This window comes from Seriola lalandi, unplaced genomic scaffold (assembly GCF_002814215.2).
Source record: "Seriola lalandi dorsalis isolate HSWRI2012SDOR001 ecotype SW California unplaced genomic scaffold, Sedor1 jcf7180002054782, whole genome shotgun sequence".
Lineage (NCBI taxonomy): Eukaryota > Metazoa > Chordata > Actinopteri > Carangiformes > Carangidae > Seriola > Seriola lalandi.
The window spans coordinates 72,093-93,809 of NW_019525335.1; the positions used below are offsets into that span (position 1 = coordinate 72,093).

The window sequence follows — 21,717 nt, forward strand, 5'->3', positions numbered from 1 at the left end:
CCCAAGGAGAAGGAGCACAAACGCCTGAAGGATGCACTTAAAGCCTGCGGATACTCTGACTGGACCTTTGTGAAAACAGCCGCAAGGATCCAGGATGAACCCCGACAACACGTCAACATCATCATCATCATCCCAGATGTGTCTGGAGGATCTGAGAAGCTTCAACAAGCACCACATCCCTGTGTCTTTTAAACCCAGCAACACACCGAGACAAAACTGGTGCCATAAAATGGGAAGCCCCGTCCTCGGGTCAACACCATACAAACACAGATACAAGTGGGGCAGTTCTGTGTGTAAGACTGTTTTAATGGGACACAAATAATACAGCGGTGCCAATAAACAGTATATTAATTGATCTTTCACTTCTGGCAATGCATGGGGCAGCCATCTCGGATTTTGAGGTCGAGGTTCTTCTGACTTTCGGAGTCTGAAATCTGACTTCAGGGGTCACTTCCAGTTGCAATTTCTGACCGGGAACACGGAAATTACGACTTCTCGGTTCAAACGGAACCGCACCATCTAAACCAGTCAGTCCGGACTGAAGAAAATTCACTGCTTCACCTTTCCTTGGACAAAAGCTGCACAGATTCAAGACAGGAACAACATTTTTTCACTTCCTGTTCTTACCATCTCCTGCAAGAACACAGTGACTAAATACTGACTGAATATTTTTTTTATACACACACATGGATGAGCACTTTGTGATTGTATGTAATTAAATTAACTGAGACTTATTCGAGCAGAAAAGGGGCAAATAAAAGCTCAATCACGTCAAATAAATCCTTTAAAAAATGTTTTTACTTCGCAATTTCAGCCGCCCTGAACTTGCTGCTGTGCAATCCAAATCCTCTTTATTCGTCTTTTGAAGCACTCCTGCAAACCGACACGGAAACTCAATCTGACATGCTACTCTGATGAAAATGTGCCTGCGATTGATAGGCGGTTCTCTCTCTCCAATGGACACGCCATCTTTCACCTCCGAGTCAATCAGAAATCGAAGGCTCATCCAGACGCATCCATTTCAGCGGCTGAGTAATGAGATTGAGCTGACGCATGGTGGAGCGGAAGCCCTTCTAGCTGAGCGGAGCTTTTGCATCAACGCCAACAATCCTCCCACACGTTGTAATGAACCAAATAAAATAGACATGGGCTCAGATACTGCACAAGCACAAGTGTAATGATCCGGGATCCATGCAGAGACACTTTGTACAGGCATGCACGCACGCCTACTCTATAACAAACCAATTAGTTCCTTATATAACCTTAACACAAACCTACATCTCACACAGATTATATGCAGCATCTATCTATAATTAGCAAGCAAACCACACACACACACACACACACACACACACACACACACACACAAACACAAACACACACACGCACACGACAAATGCATAATCTTTGCACATACATTTTTAGAGACTCACAATCCTCAACACAAACATACTTTCAGCTCCAGAGAGAAACAATGGAGGTCTAAATTGGTGGCAGAAGCCAGTGAACAGGAAAAGATCGAGAACACCGAACCCGGCTCGAAGAATTAATCCCCTCAATTTCTCTCCTCAGTGTGTGTTAAAGCTGCAACTCTGCCGGGTTTTAGAGATGTGTGTTTTGCAGAACCTGCTGCAAAGAGGCTGCTTAGCACACAGATACACACCTAGTGCAGTAAATTACACCCTCTGTTAGTCGCTAAACCCCCCCCGCCCCGCCCCCCTTTATAGTAAGTTCCTTTGCGTTTTCTTCAGACAGGGTCGGCGTGAGACAGGAGGCGATTATCAAATCAAGACCGCCAGGCTGACGCTGAGTTTTCATACGGAGAATGAAAGTCTGGCAGAGAACAAACTTAAAAAAAAAGAAAAAGAAAATATATCTCTCACAATAATCGCACCACAAACGGTGCAGTCACATCTACGGCGCGCTGGCAAGCTGCAGCAGCAATAAAATGCCTTGATGTATCAGTGGGTAGAGATAGATGATCAATACATGTAGTAATTCACATTTTATTTACGTGTTACTGGAAACACAACTTCTATTGTTGCTCTGGCTCTGACATATTCCTTCATCGCAACCCACGTGGAGTTTGCAGTTTATTCCTTTTCAGCTTGTCAAGCTAGCAAAGTGCTGCAAACACCGGAGTCTGCTCTGTGACATCTGATGTGAGCCTCTCTAAAAATCAACAGTGCTGTTGTTTTAGAGAGGTAGTTTTTAGTTTTACTTTTAGAATAAAATACGATGGTAGTGGAGCAGAGGCATAAAGAAATATCAGGCTGTGGTTATTTACAGTATTTGTCAGCAGGACGGCCGTGTCTCAATTCAGGGGCCACGTCCACCCCTCCGGAGACCGTGTAGACGGTCCGGTCTACGGAGGATTTCCTGTTCACGCTCGGCCGCTGCTTCATTTGCGGAGTCTGCCTCATTCTCTTTTTGAAAAGTGATTCATCATTGGCATGCACTGAATCTTGGGATAGGTTGGGCTGCAAAGGATCCTTGTTGTGCCTGAATTGAGACACAGCTATTGTCGCTTTAAGGCGCTTCAGGAGAACTGATGATAATATTGATTAGGGGTGTAACGGTTCATGTATTCGCGCTGTGCCGCTCGGTACACGATGCGAATTTCTTGTGCTCAAGAAACAACAAGTCATGCAATTTGAAGTTATGGCCAGTTTGCCACTGGGTTACAAGTTTAGTTTAGTTAAATTCATAATAAATGAAAAGAAAGGGAATGTTTCTCACATCGTTTGTTCCACTGTATCGAAAACATACCAAACCGTGGATTCAAAACCGAGATATTTACCGAAATGTGAGTTTTGCGAACTGTTCCACCCCTAATACTGAAAAGACAAAGTTGGTGACACAGTTGCTAAAATTACATACTCCATCTGCCGAAGGGAAAAGCCATTCTCAGTGTTAAGTTGCGCTGGAGGCTTCAAGTTTCCACATCACACCTGTGAAACCATTTCATACGCCCACATGCAAAACTCGGGTTTAAGATCAGCACAGAGGAACTTTCCATATTCAGTGGATGAATATGAAAACAGCTATTTTGGAGCGGAGGGGGACTTTACACACTGAGCTGAAGAGAACCACAGCTTGCAAACACAGTTTAGTTAACTAGTGGGATGACAGGTCACCTTTACGTTTGAAAAAGCACGCCAGACTTGTCAGCGCTCTTCACTGTAATTGACCTTCTCTGGTGTTCATGCACTTGAATAAACAGCTGAACACGACCATCAGGCAAGAATTCATTTTGTTCTGCTCCAAACACACAAGACGCCGCTGGCTGTCAGATATCGACATCTGTCTGCTTTTACCCATAAAGCCCTTGCAGCCTGGGTTTGCGTCCTGCAGCCGGCTCGGTTGCACTCTTACTCTTAGCGAGCATCGTGAGACAATTTGGCCGATTTGAATTTTCAGTTGCCGCGATGATGCGACGCTGCCATCCGAGTATGTTAATGGGATTGTTCTCACTTGGCCAAACAAAGTGACTTTCTTTCCACCTGATTTCACAGTTCTGCCGTGTGATCGTTATTTGTTGTCCTGGCATTGATAATAAAAAAGAGCTTTGCACTCATCGACACAACACTGATTCCATTTAGCAGATCACAGAAAATACAGTTTTGGCCCGTCTCGTTTCCAGGGTTTTAATGAATGCGGTGTTGACTCAACCTTTAATAACATACCGCACAGATGTATTCACTTAAGGTGAGTGTCTGCACAGCGAATTAACACCTGCGGATGAGAGTCCATAAACAAGATAAAATGCAGCCACAAAATAATGATTTCACGAGCAGCCCGAATGATAACATGACGAACTGCATGAATACAGATTTGTTTTCTATCCAAAAGCCGGATGGATACAAAAAAAAAAAAAAATCAATGACCCTCTTTAATTATAAAACACATAAACCCGAACATGACCCAAACATGAACTTTATTTATGGAGGATAAAAACAGTAAATGTATAGATCACACATCACATCATTTAAGACATGGACACATGATTCCAGGGCTGATTATAAATTAGGACTTTGACTGATGACGGATCAGAACGAGCTGCCGTCAGGAGATAAAAACGTACAATGTGTCGTGTTTAACGCTTCTCTAATCACCTTCCCAACACCTCACTCACTGTCCGCCGCTCTCATTACTTCTACTTCTAAACACGTTTGATATTCAGGACTGGACTCCGGACCGCTGACGTTACGCAGCTGGAAAACTTTAAAAATGGCGAGCAAAAGGGTGAGACAGAGCGGTGTGGTGTATTTTATAATCAAATAAATCAGGTTTCAAGTCAAAGCCACAGCTCAGGATCGCACCTCGCTCTGATGAGGTCCTCGGGCTTGAGTCTCTTCATCTCATCCAATATTAGTATTTTAACTCAGTTTCACACGGGATTTTGGGCATTGCCTAATGACACGAGTCTTACAACAGTCTACGTTTCCCCCTCAGTCCTCAGCCGTTCTATCTGTGCTCCTCTCTGACTGCCAGGGTTAAAATAAATTTGTGCACGCTGGTGGAAATAGCTGTTAAGTGTGGGTGTCTATTCGTGTCGGTTTTGAGTAATCCTGGTATTTTCCTCGCAAGGGCAACGCACGTCTGTGGCACACTGTCAAAACACCCACTGTTTTCTATGGAAGCAGCGTCTTAAGACTGGAATACGTCACCGATCTATTTCCCCTGCGGTGATGCGTCTCAATGCTCCAAAACAAGCGCGTTCCCGGACTGACGCGTCCTGTCTAATGTACCTCGACATGTCGAATGGAAACGTGACCACGTGTATTCCTACCACTGGCGAATCGCAACTACTGGCGCTCGGCCTTCGACCAGCCTGTGACTGTGACCTTCCTTCTTAAACATACTTCTATCAGAGAGCTTTTCCTGCTTTCATGTTCCCTTGATTCGCTGTTTGAGCATTTTATTTTTAAATGAAAGCACACGTTAGTGACCCGCTCTCAACCATTCATGTCTTCAGGAGCCAGCGAGCTCGCCGCCGAGTGCCAGCGACAGGCTACTGAAGTGAGGAAGGGTCAGGTCATGGCTTGACGCGCTGTTGGTTTAAGACTTTTTGTGCGAATTGTTAACGATAACAAAAAACACAGAATATCACCAGCTTTATCCACAGAGAAATCTCAACCTGCTCTACACAGCTGACCTGCTTTTCCCTTCCAGTTTCTTTATCCGTCTTCTGTCCTTGGCCGTGTTTTGTTTTTGGCAGTGTGCTTTGGCGACAGTGATGCATTATGGATGACACAAAAAGTAAAACACCCCGAAACGCTATGAAGTTGAGTCGTCCAGCCACACAATCTTTCAACGTGTGAGATGAAAAGACAGAAAGAGAAAGAGGGCTGTGAATCCTCTCCCCCCTCCCTCCCTCTCCCCCTCCCTCTCCTATCCCCTGGATCAGCTACAAATCAGTCATTAAAATTTATGCCACCTCTGGATGAGAAAGGACTGGAGGAAAAAAAAAAAAAAAAGAAGAAGAGGCTGATAGTCCATGAAAACAGTGATGTGAGAGAGGAGACAGTGAGAAAGAGACGGACGGACAGAGAGAGAGAGGGGAGGAAGTCCCAGGAGGTTGATGACTATTGAGCTGCTTCATCTCAGACTCTGGTCAGGCTCTTTCTGCCGCCCGCCTGATTCACACCAGTTCATCCTTCTCTCGCTCCATCTCCGTCCCTTTATCATCCTCCTTTCCTTTCTCCCTTTTCACCAGCTATTCCTCACCTCCTTTCAGTGATATATATATATACATAGATAAAAGATATCACTTAAGGCAGGTTTAAAATCAGATGTCACACAGAAGGCCCGAGCAGATTGTTTTTTTTTTTTTTTTTTTCTCGAATAGAAAAACCGAAATGAAAAACAGATGTTCTGCAATATTCTGCACTTTGGAATCAGAAAAAATTCACTCCCCCCCGTCCTCCCACATTTTCTCCTTTTTCTACCCATTGCTCCTTTTGTTTTCCTTTCACGTTTCCCTCCTTTATTGCATCTCTCTTTACGTCAATTTCCTCTCTCAGTTCACAACTTTTTATTTACCCCCTCTTCTTTGTCCCCTATTTCCTTTCCCTTTCATCCTCTCCTCTCGTTTCCTTTGTTCTTGTCTCCGTCCACACTCCTCTCGCTCTCTGGCAGAGGCCTGATAGTCGAGTCTGCACAGGATATTTTGGCTGATCTCTCTCAGGTTCTGGTCCGTTGGTTTCCAGCGCAGCTCCGTCCTGCACGCTCAACACCGGCTCATAAATCAAACCTCCGCGAGCAGCTTGGAACGCCTCGCCTGCGTGAAGCCACATCGGCACTTCCTCTCTCTCCTCTCTCAGCCTCCAGTGACAGCTACTAACTCCTGACCTCAAACCACACATCTAATCCTAATCTTAATTACATCCTTAACTCAAATCCTGAGACTCGCTCGCACTTAAAGTCACAACGAAAAAATGAATAAAGAGCTTTTTCCATCTTGCTAATTAATAATCTAAAACATTATCTATCAAAATCTCATCACATTTCCCTCTTTAAAAGCAGAACATCTTTAATGAGTAGCTCAGTGTGTACCAACAATTTCTAAACAACGCTGCCTCTTACTCTTTAACATCCTGCCTGTTTCAAACTAATTACATGACACTAATTGAATGATCCACAATATTCCATCTCAACAGGAAGTAGAACATCAACCCCTTCACACCACCGGAGGGAACAACTTCTCTGAAAGGTATCAGACATGGTGTATAGTGGATTTTTGTTACCATTGGGCAAAGCTATGCTAGTTGTTCCCCAATGTTTCCAGAGTTTATCCTAAGCTAAGCTAACTGGCTGTAGTCTTGCTTTTAATGGGCAGACACGGGAGCGGCATCAATCTTCTCATCTGACTCACTTGCTAAAATGAAGACTGAAGAATGAAGTGTAGCGTTCAAGAGGTTGAAGGAATAAAACTTTAAACTTTAAAACTATATATCTTTTGCCATCTGTAGCTCGCAAAGTTTTGTAACTTGCTTCTTCGTAAAGACCCAGAGTCATGGAGGAATACATGTGGAAGAACATAGCAAAAATGTCTTTTCAAACAAGTACATTCCTTTTAATTCACTTCTCCAATGTTGATGTATGGGTTCAATTTGTTCCGAACAAAGGATCAAGGTACAGGAGAGGTTTTAGATGTTTCCATGGAAGTTTTAATGCATCTCTTCGCTGTGACATTGTAACTCCTGTGATTACGGGCTGACAACACCTTCTGTCCTTCAGACTACAAACCTTCAGATCAACCTTAACCACAGGCCTTAAAAACAAGCTCATGCCTGCATGGTGAATATAAACTTTTAAGGTAGGTTAGCTTAGCACACAGCGGGGACACAGCGAACTCAGCTCGGTCTTAAAGGTCACTAAATTTGCATACCCGCCCCTCTAAAGATCATTAAGCAACACATTATATCCTTCTTATTTAATCTATACAAGAACCGCAGTGTAAAAACTACATGTTTGTTGTTTTTACAGGAGGATAATGTGATTATTTCTTTGACGGGCACAGCAGCTTCGTGGAGTCTTGTCATCACCATGAGACTGTCAGACGACCAGCTGCTGGAAACAGCTGGTCGTCTGACAAGACAAGACTCCAGGAAGTCACTGTGACCGGCCGAGAAAACTGGCAAAGTGTGAGAATATTCCTTTAAAAATAAAAAACCTAAAAACAGCCCGAAAAAAAGCATCCCAACTCTGTGAGGGCCTCAAAAACAAAAGATGGAATGATCTAAATAAGAAGCCAAATATCACACTGTCAAATCCACAAATATAAGAGAGCACACAGAAACAAGCATCTGAGAGAAAGGAAAAAAAAATCCTATTAGCCTCTGTGTGTGTGAGGGCAGGGACAGTAATACGTCTGACTGGCCAAGCAGACGATATGCAATAATTCCAGGTCTGCACATTTTCAGCCGTCAAAATAATCTATGGGAAGCCCGTCGTCAGGGGAAGTGATGCTCTCTGTATGTTTGTGTTTGTGTGTGTGTGTGTGTGTGTGTGTATAATGGAGGGGCAGGGGAAGTGTAGTGGGATGTCAATCTATAGCACACACACACACACACACACACAAACACACACACACACAATTTAGAACCCATGTACATAGAGGTAAAAGACTGGTGATTTAGCATCAGGTTGTACGTCAGCCACACGGGGACATGCAAAGTCCTTGACTGTCAGGAGGCACACAGGAGGAGAAAATAGTACCTTTAACTGCCCCTCCGCCTCCTCCTCCACCCTTTACTGCATCCATCTATCTGTCTACCTACTCATCCATCCATCTGTCCATCCAACAACCCATCCATCCATCTTTCCTCCCTAGTTTTGCCAGACGGTGCGGTGCACTGCTGCGTGATTGAAACGTATGCAGCCGAACATCACTTTTGATTTTATGACAGAGGGAGAGAGAGAGAGAGAGAGAGAGAGAGAGAGAGAGAGAGAGAGAGGGAGGGAGAGAGAGAGACAGAGAGAGAGAGAGAAGATGTGGACAACTATGTTGAAGGTGTGCACAATGACTCCCTGTTGCTTGCACATGGAACTGACATCAGATTGCATTTTAGCATTTTAGCATTTTAGCTTGTATACAAGAGTAATTGTGCCCTTGTTAAAGAAAGAAATCAGGTTTATTCATTTTCAGTTTTTGGCATGGCACCTCCTTTCTGCTCGTTAACCAAAATGCCGTTTCTTTGTCTGTGTAGACTGTAAATTGATTGTGAACAGCCAATCAAATATTCTTATTTCCCACTGTATTTACATAAAGCAGTAACCGACACTGCCTTTTCTCTCCATCCTTTCCCTTTCTTTCTTACTTAAGAACCGTGTTATGATAAGATGAATTCTTGTATTTAGAAACAACAGTCAAATTTCTCTCTATATACGTACATGTATGAAAAAGCTTGTTGGCTGACAGTGAGACTCAGAGTTTGAAATGTGGCCCACATTAGCATTTTTGATTAGATTTCTATTGTCTCATGTTTCTAATGTCTTCTCATCTACCAGCATGGATATGTCTTGCTGAATGAGCGAGTGTCTGTTTACAGGTGAGATACAGTCGGCTGAGAAGCTCGGACTTTAAAAAGCATAAAAACCGACCTGCAAATGTCGAGATCGGTTGGTTTAAATGCTGATTTTTATTATTATTCAACATCACTGCTTACAAAACACTCTGTCCTTGACTTGTATTTCCAGCACGTTAGTTTACATTAATAACTTCCATGTCCTTGCCAGCTCAGCAGTCCATCAGGCGTGAGCATGAACTCCGAGGCTTTAATGCTAAAGGAGCGTTTCTGACTCAGACAGCACATTTAATCACATGGATACATGTTGTGGGTTTTAGTAAAAAGCGCTGGTTAGATTTTCATTATGTTGATTTGCCCGCTTGTCTTAATTGTAGATAAGCTGTTGATTATCGAGAGACTGTTGCCTCAGCAGCTCGCGCAGGTCCAGCTGATCTGCACAGCGCTGAACAACTCACCCGAGAAGCGAGAGCAGATATGAAAATGATTGCGTCTGCTCCTGTTTGGCTTCACATTATTGACCAAGTTACAAATGTGTCCGCTGTGACTGTGAGTTAGAGAACTAATAATGACTTTATATAGCTGTGTCCACCCATGTGCTTTCAGACTGACCAAACAGCACAGTGTCTGATCACACTAATTAGTACAACTTCGTCCAGGGAAGAATTAGCAGCTGAAAGCTCCTGCTGGAGTGTTTGATTAGAGAGCATATCTGCACACTCCTGTCTCTTGGTGGTTCATGACTGCAGACCTCTGCTGAAAGGAGGAGTCAACAATGAATCATGTTGGGTAGAAAATTGCTGCTGCATTGTTAATGGGCTGAAAGTCTGAAGCATGTTTTACTCCTGGGCACTTCCCCAAACACTGATATTAAAACAGGTGTTTTTCTATGAGCTGTCAAAGCACAAGTGGTAACCAGAGGAGCAACACCAAGAAAAACATCAAAACAGCTACGGGTTTCTGCCCCGCCTGGGCAAGAGCTGATTGACAACTTAGAATTTGAAACCGTACCACATAATTAATCCCTTAACATCCTTTTATTTTGCCCTTTAAGAAGCTTTAAGGTTGTAAAAATCACCTTATTCAGGCACACACATAAACTGTTTATTTACATGTAGGAGTGAAACCATCAAACCAAAGACCCTATTCCATTAAACATTTTAAATGTACTGTGCATCATTTGATATATATTTCCCAAAAAGCGATTCTGAAATACGTGGTATTGTAGTAAAATCTGGAATCTTCACTAGTTTTGTTTGTAATAACTGTCCCACCAGCAGCTGTCTTTTACCTCCCCATGAAATCCACAGCTGGATTTCATCATCTCTTCACTGAAATCCTAATCATAACTATCTCTTGTGAACATAAACTACATCGTTTTCAGTTCTGCGCCTCTAAAAAAATCTTGATTTATATGGTGTGCTATTGTTCTCTACAACTGAAGCTTGGGCGATATCCAAAACTTAATATCTCCATACAGTCCAGGACAAATATAGTGATATGCGATGTTATTGCGGTGTATTATTGTGGCTGTTCACGGATGAGCAGGGGAAATGGTGGCTGTAAAACACTGTTTATTCTCCCCAGTATGTGCACACATGCAAACACACATGCAAACAATGACTGTGCTGAAAAGACACTAGCATCGTTCTTTGAAATATATCTGACAGTTTAAAAAGTTACGGCATGTTTGTAATTGACATTATTCCCCTCTATAGGCTGCGACTCATTTACTGATTTTTCTTTAAATGTCATAACTTTACAACCTCACAATATCTCATAATAATAATATACCGGCGCTTCAGCTCCCCCCGTTAGCCTGAACGAGTGTCACTGGCGATTCTTCAACATGCACTTAAGAGGAGCGAGATACAAACAACACGGAAGTCAAGCAGCTTTTTATCAATTTCAAAGTCAACATTAATTCAACATTGATGGCTGTGAATGGTGGTGACATTTCTCAGCTGTACCCTATAATAACCGTGTGTGTGTGTGTGTGTGTGTGTGTGTGTGTGAGACTTACTTGAAACCAGGTGAGACCGTGGCACAGCTGCCTGACTTGAGCCAAATGCAATAAGGGTCCCGTGACGACAGACAGCTTCTGCACAACAGACAGACACACAAAGACAGATGGTCAGTGACGGAGGGAGGTGTAGAGAGAAGTGTGTATGAAGAACACCGAAGGCCAGCAGATGTTAGCTAGGTAGCGGCGACACGGCCATCCGACCCGGTACCAACCGAAAATATAGACAGAGAAGTCACAGAAACAAGCAGGAGAACAACACAAACATTAAATTGAAGATGAAATTGCTGCACGTTCATTTAAAGTCATTATTTCCCAAGCAAAACAAAAGCAGCATTGCCATGAAACTGCAGTTTAAATTTTTACATCTTCATGCAACCACTATATTTTTGGTTTTATTGTCCTGCTTGCAAACTCTGTCTCATATACGGAGATGTGTAGTACTTAAAAGCAGTTTAGCTAAATGTTTTTTTATGAATGGATGCACATTTTTACAATGGGCCATCACTGTTTAAACCGTGCTTCTTTGTAAGAATAAAATATGTAATTAGCTATGTTTATGAACTGTTGGATGAATGCAGACGATCACATAAAGAGACACAGGAAAGATCAGAGTCAGATTAGTGTTTGGTTGGAGTTAGAGTCAGGACGTCAGACTTCTGTTTGTTTTCTTACTGAATCGGAGGGATTAAAAACAGAGCTAGTTTTTTACTCTTCTGCATCTCTTACAGGCTTTAAAGTCTCAATGCATAATTATTTTGACCCCATACATTACAAGTATTTACACATACATAATGGAAGAGCTTAACTTGTATATGCATCATCTCAAATAATTATAATTACAAAAAAATGGCCCTTTTTTCTTTTGTGTTTACCAAAAATGACTTTCAACAGCATCAGAAAAACATGAAAGTAACTTAAAACTGGTCCCAGTCTTTACCAGAGAAAACTTATACAAATACACAAACAAACAAACAAACAAACTAACAAAAAAAAAGAAGCTAATAAAAATCTGACTGTGCTCCACTTCCCAAGAACAAACATCATCATGTTCACCACAATCTGCACAACGTCCCTCAGTCAACATACGGTATCAAACAGGAAGTGGATTGTGTTTAAAATGTGTTATTTGGAGATGTAAGAGCGGGGGGGTGATCTTCAAGATAAAACAGGGTTTGGTTAAGTTGCTCTTTCCTGTTTTAACTGTAATAACTTGCGTTTTTTCTATTGACAACAAGGTTTTTAAAGACCTTGACAAATTTCCAGACTTGTGGTTTGGTTTTTGGTGGTGGGTGGACTCTTTCGTTTATGTCAGGACTGTTCCTTTAAGTCAGGGTCACTGCAGGTCACTAAGGCCATCAACAGCGATACTCTTCGTATTATGTTTACAGTGCGGTCGTACTGATGAGCCATGAATGACTTTATTCAGGCCCTAGTCTCTCTAGAGTCAATCATTGTGTCTCTGTCGTGTGATTTACTGAATGACACAGGCTGGATGGATTTGGTTGATGGATTGTTTACTCCCTCCCTTTAAGGCAGTCACAGCATTAACCACCATCGATAGCCAGTCACATTCCCAGCAGAGTCACTGCATTCAGTACTTTCTCTCCACTTCCAGACTCGCACGTCAGCTCTGTTGATTAAACTTTCCCACTGATCTGCCGTCTGTTTCATTTAAGTCTGTGGTTTTTAATCCTGCACTGTGGAATGAGTTGCATGATCCTTTCGGCCTTCACTCTGCCACTCTATAATTGCCAAACAACACTGGGTTGTCGGTGAGAGACTTCGCCACCTCAGAACGTACGTCTTTGTGGGTCTGCGGTATTCACCCGGCAGCAACAACATAACGAGCATAAAGTACACAGTGACAAAAGAATGACAACAAACAACAATCATGTTTACCTACTGCCTATCTGCAGTCACTTTAGAGATGTTTTTAGCCTGTTATGCAGAATAACATCGGAGATAAAAGTGAAGAAAACAAAAGGAAAACGCCAACAGCGTGCTGATGGTGGTTGTGCCGGGTGCAGCGTCATGTCAATCCAAAACCTTTTATGGCAGTCAAGGAACAAGTTTTAATGAGTTTTAATGAGAACTCCCGTGACCTGTTTTAAATATCCCAAATTATTGACAACGATCTAAACAGAGCGTGCGGGTGCTGCACCACCTTCACCCTCAGTCTGTAAACATTACAGAGATATCCCACTGAGAGCACATCAGTGTGTCACTCCAACAGAGAGAGCTAATTCAAGATAGGAACTATTCCCCGTGCGATGCCTGGAGCTGGGAGCTGAGCGTCAATTTATCTACGAGTCAAAGTATTTTGCACACACTTCATGTGAGCGAGTTTCAATTGTGTTTTATGGAAATAACAAGAAAAACAAAAATAAGAACACCCACCACCACTTGACCTGGGGATACCACAGAGACATGCAACAAAACCAGACTAACTCGCAGCTTATAATAAAAGCAACGGCTTGTGCTCCCAAAATGACATACATGAAATACATTTTGTTACTGCCTCCAAATCAAACCGTATAAGTGGCGTCTGATCTGACAACACTGTCCAAACGTCTGTGTTGTGTGACGTTACTTGATCTTTCCACACACACGGACCTCCTCCACATGCAGACTGTTCAACAACATCGTAGCACTTCTGCCTTCAGACAACCTTGGAGGCACTGATTAAACTCAGTGGTAATTTTAAAGGTCCCATTTTATATGAAGTGAGATGTCCATGTGTTGTTTGATTATAGATCATGTCTAGGTTTTGTATTAATACTGTGAAAGTATCAAAGCGCTCAGTCCACAGAGAAATGCACACAGCCTGTATTCAGAAACTGAGCCTTAAAACGACCCATCTGGACTTCTGTAACTTTGTGATGTCACAACAAAGCAGTCACTGCCCTCAGTTGGACCCACCATCCAACCTTGCAGGATTTAGTTTCTCTGAGTGTTTATATGAACTCTGCTACATTTTTATTCAATTATTCAGAAAACAGTCAGCCAATCAGAAGTGAGGCTAAGAACTTCCTGTCTTCTGATTGGCTGACCAACCTGTTGTTACTAAAGCTCCAGAGAGAAGCCTGAGAGAGGAGATGTTTTTTGAAGTGTTATGTTGTATTTCTGTACCCTCGCTGCAAATCAATTAACCTTTGGAATAATAACGCTAAGCGCTCAATTATGCTATTGAAAATGATGTAATTGAGGGGGAAAAAAAACGTTCATTTACCAGGATGCTCACCAACACAGACATAAAGACACCTCAAGGGAAATTTTATGAAACACAAAGCCACTATTGAGTTGAATTGACACCTCGTGACAATTTGAAGTAAAAGAAAACAAACTTAATGAGCTTCAGTAAATCTGTGTGAACGGTTTAACAGAAACTGTCCTCCCAGGAAAAACGAACAGCACCAGTTGTTTCGTAAAAACGCCCAAAGCGACTCACATATGTATATTTACAGGTATTTGACGCAGTTTTGCTAATTAAAGCTGCAGGTATACCTATAGATAGGTACCCATACCTAAATACACGAAAGAAATCCTAACTTCAGAGTGAAACACAAACTTTCTTTTGATAAGCAAAAACAACTTTCGGTCAAACAAAAAAGAAAAAGAAAAAGAAAAATCCTGAACTGTCATTTTTTCTTCTTTGCTCTCTCAAAGCATCACAGACTGAAGACCTCTGGGTATCGAGGTCTTAAAATTACTCTTGCCTGCGTGTGTGGCTACCGATATGTGACACTGCATAGAGCAGCTTAAATAAATGATTCATAACCTAGCCATAAGGTATGTATCCATCTCTCTCCCCGGTTCTGCCTCCCTTCAGTTACATGACAGGAATGAAACCTCGGCGCTGAAGCACTGGGAGAAGAGGCCACTTGTGTCCAGCTGTGGGGGTTCGGTGAGAGCCGCCTCGCAGAGCCATTCGCTCTCTGTGTGACGTTGTTCTCATATGTGCGGCTTCTACACGACACGTGTTCTCGCTCTTTAAAACCTCAGACTTATCCTCCACCTTTCTCGCTCGTATCCTGTCACGCTATGATGAACACATAGGTGCGTATGTTCGCCTGCAGCCACACTGTGTAAGGAACATCCATTAGCTGCTGAGAGGGAGGAGGGATTTATCCAGCTTCTGAGGCTGGGACTCATAACTTCCAGCTGTCATTTAGCAGAAGTCCTGGGAATAACACAACACTGACTTACCGGAGATGGTTTCAGCCATCACTGTATGACACTGATGTGAACGACTAAACTCATTGAAGGAATATAATGTTTTTTAAACTCACCTGAAGCTTTGGGCTTCTTTGGAAGTCAAATCACAAACGTTAAAGGATGATTCCAGTTTATTATGACTTGGATCTTATTTTCATAGTGTTGGCCATCATTCTGATTGGTAATAATAATACTGTACGTGGTGAACACGCAGTCAAATGATTTGAAAGAGAAAATGAAGGTGCTCTGTAAACTGTCAGTTGTAAACATCCATCACAGTTTACATACTGAATTCCTGCTTCAACTCTGACCTTCTGTACTTACGTTTCCTGTGTGATGAAGGGTCATTACTGACATTTTACTGTCATACAGATCAAGCTATTTGAGAAAATGAGAGCACCAGTCGTTTCAACAAAAGTCCTACAATGACGTATGTTTAAGTCCTCGAGCTGCCGAAGGATTTATAACTTGTGTCTATTGGGAGCAAAGGAGGAAATAATGTGAATCAGCACTGGTTTCTTTTAAAGGGGCTCTTCGTAAATTTTTCTCTGAACCTGGTTTCTCGCTGGGAGCCGGTGGTGGCGACTGTCGCTTGACAAGAGCTTCGGCCATATTTGTGTTCACATGACAAGAGGGTATAGTATACGTCCCCTGAGCAGCACTGCATCTTCAGGGCAGATCGGAGGCTACAGTGAGTCGCTATCGGAAAGTGTCGAGACAGAACGCGGCTAGCCGGTTAGCATGCTAACTTGAGTAGAAGACAAGATGTGACAGAGACAAGAGTTAACAATGGCATTGCTTTCCTCTGGAGGCAGCTCCAGGTGAGTAAAGGAATGAAGTTTGATGCTGAAGTCACAACGTTTCTCCTAGACTGCGAAGTAAGCAGTTGTGAATGCTAATGTTGGCTATGTAGCTATAGCAAAACTTAAAAATAGCTCCTTTAATCACGACCATGATCTTTCCCTGGTACAGACTTATTGAGTGGTACCTCTCTGGTGCTCGTGTGTCTTCCAATCCTAAACCTTTTGGACTTTGTACATCATTGTAGTGAGTTGTTACCTGAGATTTCAGCAGTTGCTTTAATGGGAATAATATCTGATATAACCATAACTACATAAATAAGACCAGGTTGTAATAACTCCAGCTTTCCTAACCTACCCTCAACTGTACTTCACACAGTATGTGACAGTAAAAATAATATACATTTATTTATCCTAGAGCAGCCACTAAGATGAAACTCTTCATATAAAAAGAAAATATCCACTGGAGCTGAAGATTTCAGGGTTTGAGGCCTCTACTGCCCCTTTTATTGTATTTTTTTTTATTAAAACTCCCATTTCATACATTTTCTAGCCACTGCTAAAAAAAGAGCATTTTCTGAAACCTAATATTGGCAGCAGGGCCTCGAGTGAAAAAAGAAACCTGATGGTGCAAACTTCACTGAGGGAGAAACAGAGAGAAAGAGAGAGAGAGAGAGAGAGAGATGAGAGAGAGAGAGACAGAGAGAGAGAGAGAGAGAAACCAATAGAGAGAGAAATACAGAGACAGAGAGAAAATGGAGGCAGAAATAAGAGAGAAAATCTCATCTGGAGGGAGACAGATTCATTGGTGTGGTAAAGGAGGATATGGCTGTTGAAACCTGACCTCCTGGCCAGTACTGATGAGGCTTACCGGGCCCCTAATCCCAGGATGAGGTGTGCTGTAGTTCTAGTCTCTAAAAGGGATCTGGGGATGTAGCCGGCCCGTAAGCTTAAGTAAGACAGGCCCTTTCCATTTTCTCCTTCCCTGTTCCTTCTTTTCCTCCTCTCTCTCCTTCAGCTTCAGTAAAAAAAACAAAAAAAAAGTCACCGTCGCTGACTCCTGGCCAATCAGCTGGATCCAATTTATGAATGAACGATGTTGAGAGCTTCTCCAGGCCTTTGCAATGAGGGGTTAGCATGCTATGGGGGCTGTATGCATTCCCCAGTGGAGCCGAGGAGAAATCCTTCCTCTGGGTTGTAAGGGGTCGAGATACTTGGGGCCCAACATTCCTCAGAACCCCAAAAATAGATCCCGAAGCTGAGGAGCAACTGCATTTGCTGGGGTTAAAACAAAAGGCTGTGGACAAAGGGAGAGACGCTTGAAGGCTCTGTTGTGCTCTAAAAGCAGCATCAGCCTCCTGACAGCAGCGCTGTCAACGGTTTATTTAGTACAGTCACAATTTGACACGAGACAATAACCTGTGGCAACTGTGTTCATGGGGTGATAAGTTGGTGATTACACCCAACACAGTTGTTTTAACACTGCAACTGTTGCATTTTACGAGTAAAGGATTATTCATTTACTGTAGTCTGTAAAATTTCTCACAGTCGAAAGTGCCGTCTTCAGATGTTTGTTTTCTCTGGCCAACAGTCTGAAAGCATTATGTTTAGAAGCATTTACATTCTGCTCTCTGCAGTAAACTGATGCTGAAACTCCAGTCTGGTTCTCCAGGTAGATTTCTCCGGGATAAAGCCCATTTCTTGGCCATGTATGCACAAGGTTACCATTCAGCTTTTCACCAGTACGCATGTGAATGACAGAGAGAGAAACATGACATCATAAATGGAGAGATCAGTGCACGTAGTGATGCGTCACCGTATTCAAAATAATTCTGTCTGACTCGAAGTGAAAGTCAAACTAACTCAAAATAACCTCTACAGGTTAAATAGGTTGTGAGTCGGTTTCCACGTTTGACTGCGTGAAAAATTCAGACACATTTGTGCTGAAAGGTAAAATGTGAGAAATCGCTGTTTGTTTAACGTCAAGTTTACACAGAGAAAATTAGTTTACACATCTGCGAAGAAGAAACCAGGAAATGTACAATGTACATTTTGCGTTTGGTAAATGACTAAAAGTATTAATGTAATTAATACTAAATGAAAGTATTTCCTTAACCTTTCATACCAGTGAACATTAGCTAACATGACAACTGTAAATCCCAGGGATATGAAACTATTGTGCCTCTTATTCCAGCTCTGTGGGACGACAGGATCCTGTACATTCAGACGTGAAGCTCAGGCAGGAATCAGATCAGAATCGTCTTATAAAAATGTTCAACCTTCCCCCGGATCACAGCATTTCTCCTCATGTGGCAGCCTCACCACAGTCCCCCGCTGCTCAGTTCATTTCTTACTCTCACTTACCTGCCAACACCACAAATAACCTCACACTACTTTTTGGGAAAAGTGGGCCCTACCAGCTCTGTGGGCCGGGCAGATAATAACATAACATCTGCTATTTGGTGCAGGCTTTTGTCCAAATGCATCTAACAGCATCATGAGTGGACACATTTCTTAAATTGGTAGCTGCAGAGGAAATTGATCCTACTTGAGTTACCTGGCAATGCTAGTGCCATTTGCTTCCCAGTGCTCAGGGAGAAGGAAACCCTAAATTCATGGTATGCAGCACCGAGTGTGGTTTCGGTCTTCAGGCTCCAACATCTTCAATAATTTTTTTTTTTTTTTACTATTTTCCTGCCTACCTAAACATTTTCCTTCTTTTTTTAATCTGCACAATGCTTATTTCTCTCTCAGCTCCCCTGCAGGTAAACCTTTTGGAGCTCGCGACTTATTCTAAATGTGACAACTTAATAGAAAAACTCTTCAGTGCGGCGCGTGGTCTTGAATAGGATAACATTTCTCCATTTTTCTCTGTTTTGATGGGGTTTCGTCCGACGTTCGGTTCCACGTTTCACTCACACTCAACGCAATCCACGATCAGAATCACGATCTGCATCCTGTTTCCATTCTGGTTTTATTGTGAAAGTCCTGAAGTTGTGATTTGTATCTTTCCGCCACTTTGAGGCTTCTGTCGAACGTTTGTTCCCTCGCTGCTGTGCTTCACCCACAAACCACTCTCACCTCTGCTTAGTTCATGCCATATGGAGTATTTCTTTGGACACCGCTGTTATTTATTTATTTATGTATGAGGTGCTATATGTAAGTGTTTTGATTTAAAGGTTCAATCGCTGCTTCATGTTTCCCTGCAGCCCTACTTTCTGCTACTTCACCTGAAAAAGTTAATCATGTGCCAAAGTAAGATCGTTCATGATCTGGACCCGCTCTTGACCTGACCTGGATAAAACCAAGATGATCTTAGTAACTGTCCTGTTAATAGATTTATAGATTATTTTCATTATCTAAAAATGTATTGATCATTCTATCTATAAATTGTTTTATAATACAGAAAAACTCCCCTTTAAGTTCTCGCAGTCCAAACTGACGCCTCCACTTTGTTTGTTTTGTCTGAACAAAACCCTCGAAATCTTTAATTTACAGACACAGAAAACCTAATGGCTGATGAATCACATCAAGTTGTTCTCGATTCATTTTGTGTTGACTTTTAGTATCAGTGTTCGTGTGCGCCCGTAGAGGACAAAGAAGCAGCTGTGCTGGGTTAGCAGAGGGAAGGCTTTGCTCTACAGCTGACTCACTTCTTGCAGGTGCTGTAGTCGGAGCAGCGGCTGAGCGGCACACGGATCACACAGCTGGAGAAGGCCACGAACAACGCATGATGATCCCGGTCCAACTCCAGACCCAGCACCCTCTTGTCCTCCCCCTGCACGTTGCATCTGAGGAACGAAGAGAAAAACCCAGACCGTCACGATCAGATGTTTTCGATTTATTTTCATTTTTAAAATCAGCGCTGCAGACGGTTGGCGCAGTCTGAAAATTATACAGAGAAGTCGGCTGTGAATTTAACTCCATGCAGATAGACTTTTCAAGCTGTGCAGTCAGAAAACAAAAGAAGACAGAGGGATAAAAAAAAAAAAAAAAAAAAAAAAAAAAAAAAAAGCATCCCCTCTAGCTGTACAGGGTGATGCAAAGTGTTACAATAGACCAAAGAGTGGGTGGGCAGGACAGATCAAGGCAGAACACAGAGAGGAGGAGAGAATGAAAAACAACAGTGAAAGATACTAAGAGTGAAGAACACAGAAGAGAGAAAAGAGGACAGACAATTAAGGAAAAAGATGGGGAGTTTAAGCTAGAAAGACGGTCTAACTTGTTAGGGTTGTAGACGTCGATGTCCTCCAGGAGCTGTGTGCTGAAGGATGCGTTGGCTCCCTCGGTGCTGGCCAGGATCTTTAGCACATGGCCGTTGTCTGAGCCCAGAAAAACCACAGTGTAGTTCTTGTACGGCCCTGCAGACGTGTCCACAGCTATCTGGGTCAACTTGAATCTGCATAAAAAACAAGGGAAAAAAGCCTGTTATAAAAGCAGCATCATTAACAGTACTGATAGACAGTATTCACGGGAAAGATGCACCATCAACAGGAACACTGATTCATAGTGAAGATCCTCTAAATTGAAGCTGACATTTCTATTAAAACTGACGTACATTAGAAGGAGCTAACAATGCCGAATATGCTAGTTAGCGTCCTAACATTGTTGTTTTGCTTTGTCAAAGTTAATTTCCCATGGTAAACAAAACAAACAGTGGGCGAGCACTGAGCTCATTGTGCAAAGCATCAGTGTGCAATCAATCACTTCATCTATCAGCCCACCGTTCCCTTCCACCATCGCCTACATCCTTTAATCCCTTCATCCTATTAATTCATGTACCCATCTACCCATCCACCCACGGCCATTCAATCGATCCATCCTGCTCGTTGTGGAGCCACTTTCCTCGTCACGCTGCCGTCTCCTTTTTGAGTCACGTTTTCTCTCTTTTTGTTTTGTTTTGTTTTGTATTTACGAGGAAAGTCCAGTGAACTGTATGTTGGTTTATTTGGAGCAACACCCTGCTTCATATTCATCCGGCTCCACACAGTCACACCTGGGAGCTGCCCAGTATCACCACAGCTGTCTGCTGCTGGCTCCAATGGAGCAGTTGAGGATTAAGAGCCATGCGGAAGGGCACCTTGAGTCCAGTGATTGTTGACAGAGGGATAAGCTGTAGTCATTCACTTTCTCTGCCTGCCTCTCTGGCCCTGGGACTTAAACAAACAAACTTCCTATAATAAACCCAGTCATATTTTTTGGCATCACGTCCCTTCTAGATTCTTTTATAAAGGGACACCTGCGGAGGCTCCTGTGCCCTCATGTCTCCCTCAGCCCCTCCCAGATGGTCCCGTGGAGGCTGGTTTGTTTACCCACATGGACTTGACTGGCACATCCCTGCAATGAGTCTGCAGTATCGCGTGATGCACTTCTGGTTAGGTTTCATTTATCTAGCTCCTCTCTGGGGAGAGGCGAGGCAGATGTGATGTTTTTGGCGCCAGATGTGAAGTGGCGCATGTTTCCCCAGCAGTGTGGAGCCTCTGCAGTGTCTGGCTGGCTGTCAGCCTGGCTTTGCTTCAGGAAGCATGGAGGAGGCTTGTGTGTACTGCGTGTGTGCGTTTGTGAGTGTGTGTGTGTGTGTGTGTGTGTGTCTAAAGTTGATTCTATGATGTGTATCTGCTGCGTGTACACCCCTGTCTGAGGT

At 42.8% G+C, this 21,717-nt stretch overlaps 1 protein-coding gene across 6 annotated transcripts in view; it reads right to left on the reverse strand.

The window, feature by feature from the left end:
- The window catches only part of sema6cb (semaphorin 6Cb), a 153,110-nt gene that overhangs the window by 22,631 nt on the left and 108,762 nt on the right, over nucleotides 1–21,717 (reverse strand). For all 6 annotated transcript variants that reach the window (XM_087179090.1, XM_023425499.2, XM_023425498.2 and 3 more), the window contains 3 exons: nucleotides 20,296–20,472; nucleotides 19,727–19,864; nucleotides 11,056–11,133 (listed from right to left, as the gene is read on the reverse strand). In XM_087179090.1, the coding sequence (XP_087035216.1) occupies nucleotides 11,056–11,133; nucleotides 19,727–19,864; nucleotides 20,296–20,472 (393 nt within the window). The remainder of the gene's footprint in view (nucleotides 1–11,055; nucleotides 11,134–19,726; nucleotides 19,865–20,295; nucleotides 20,473–21,717) is intronic.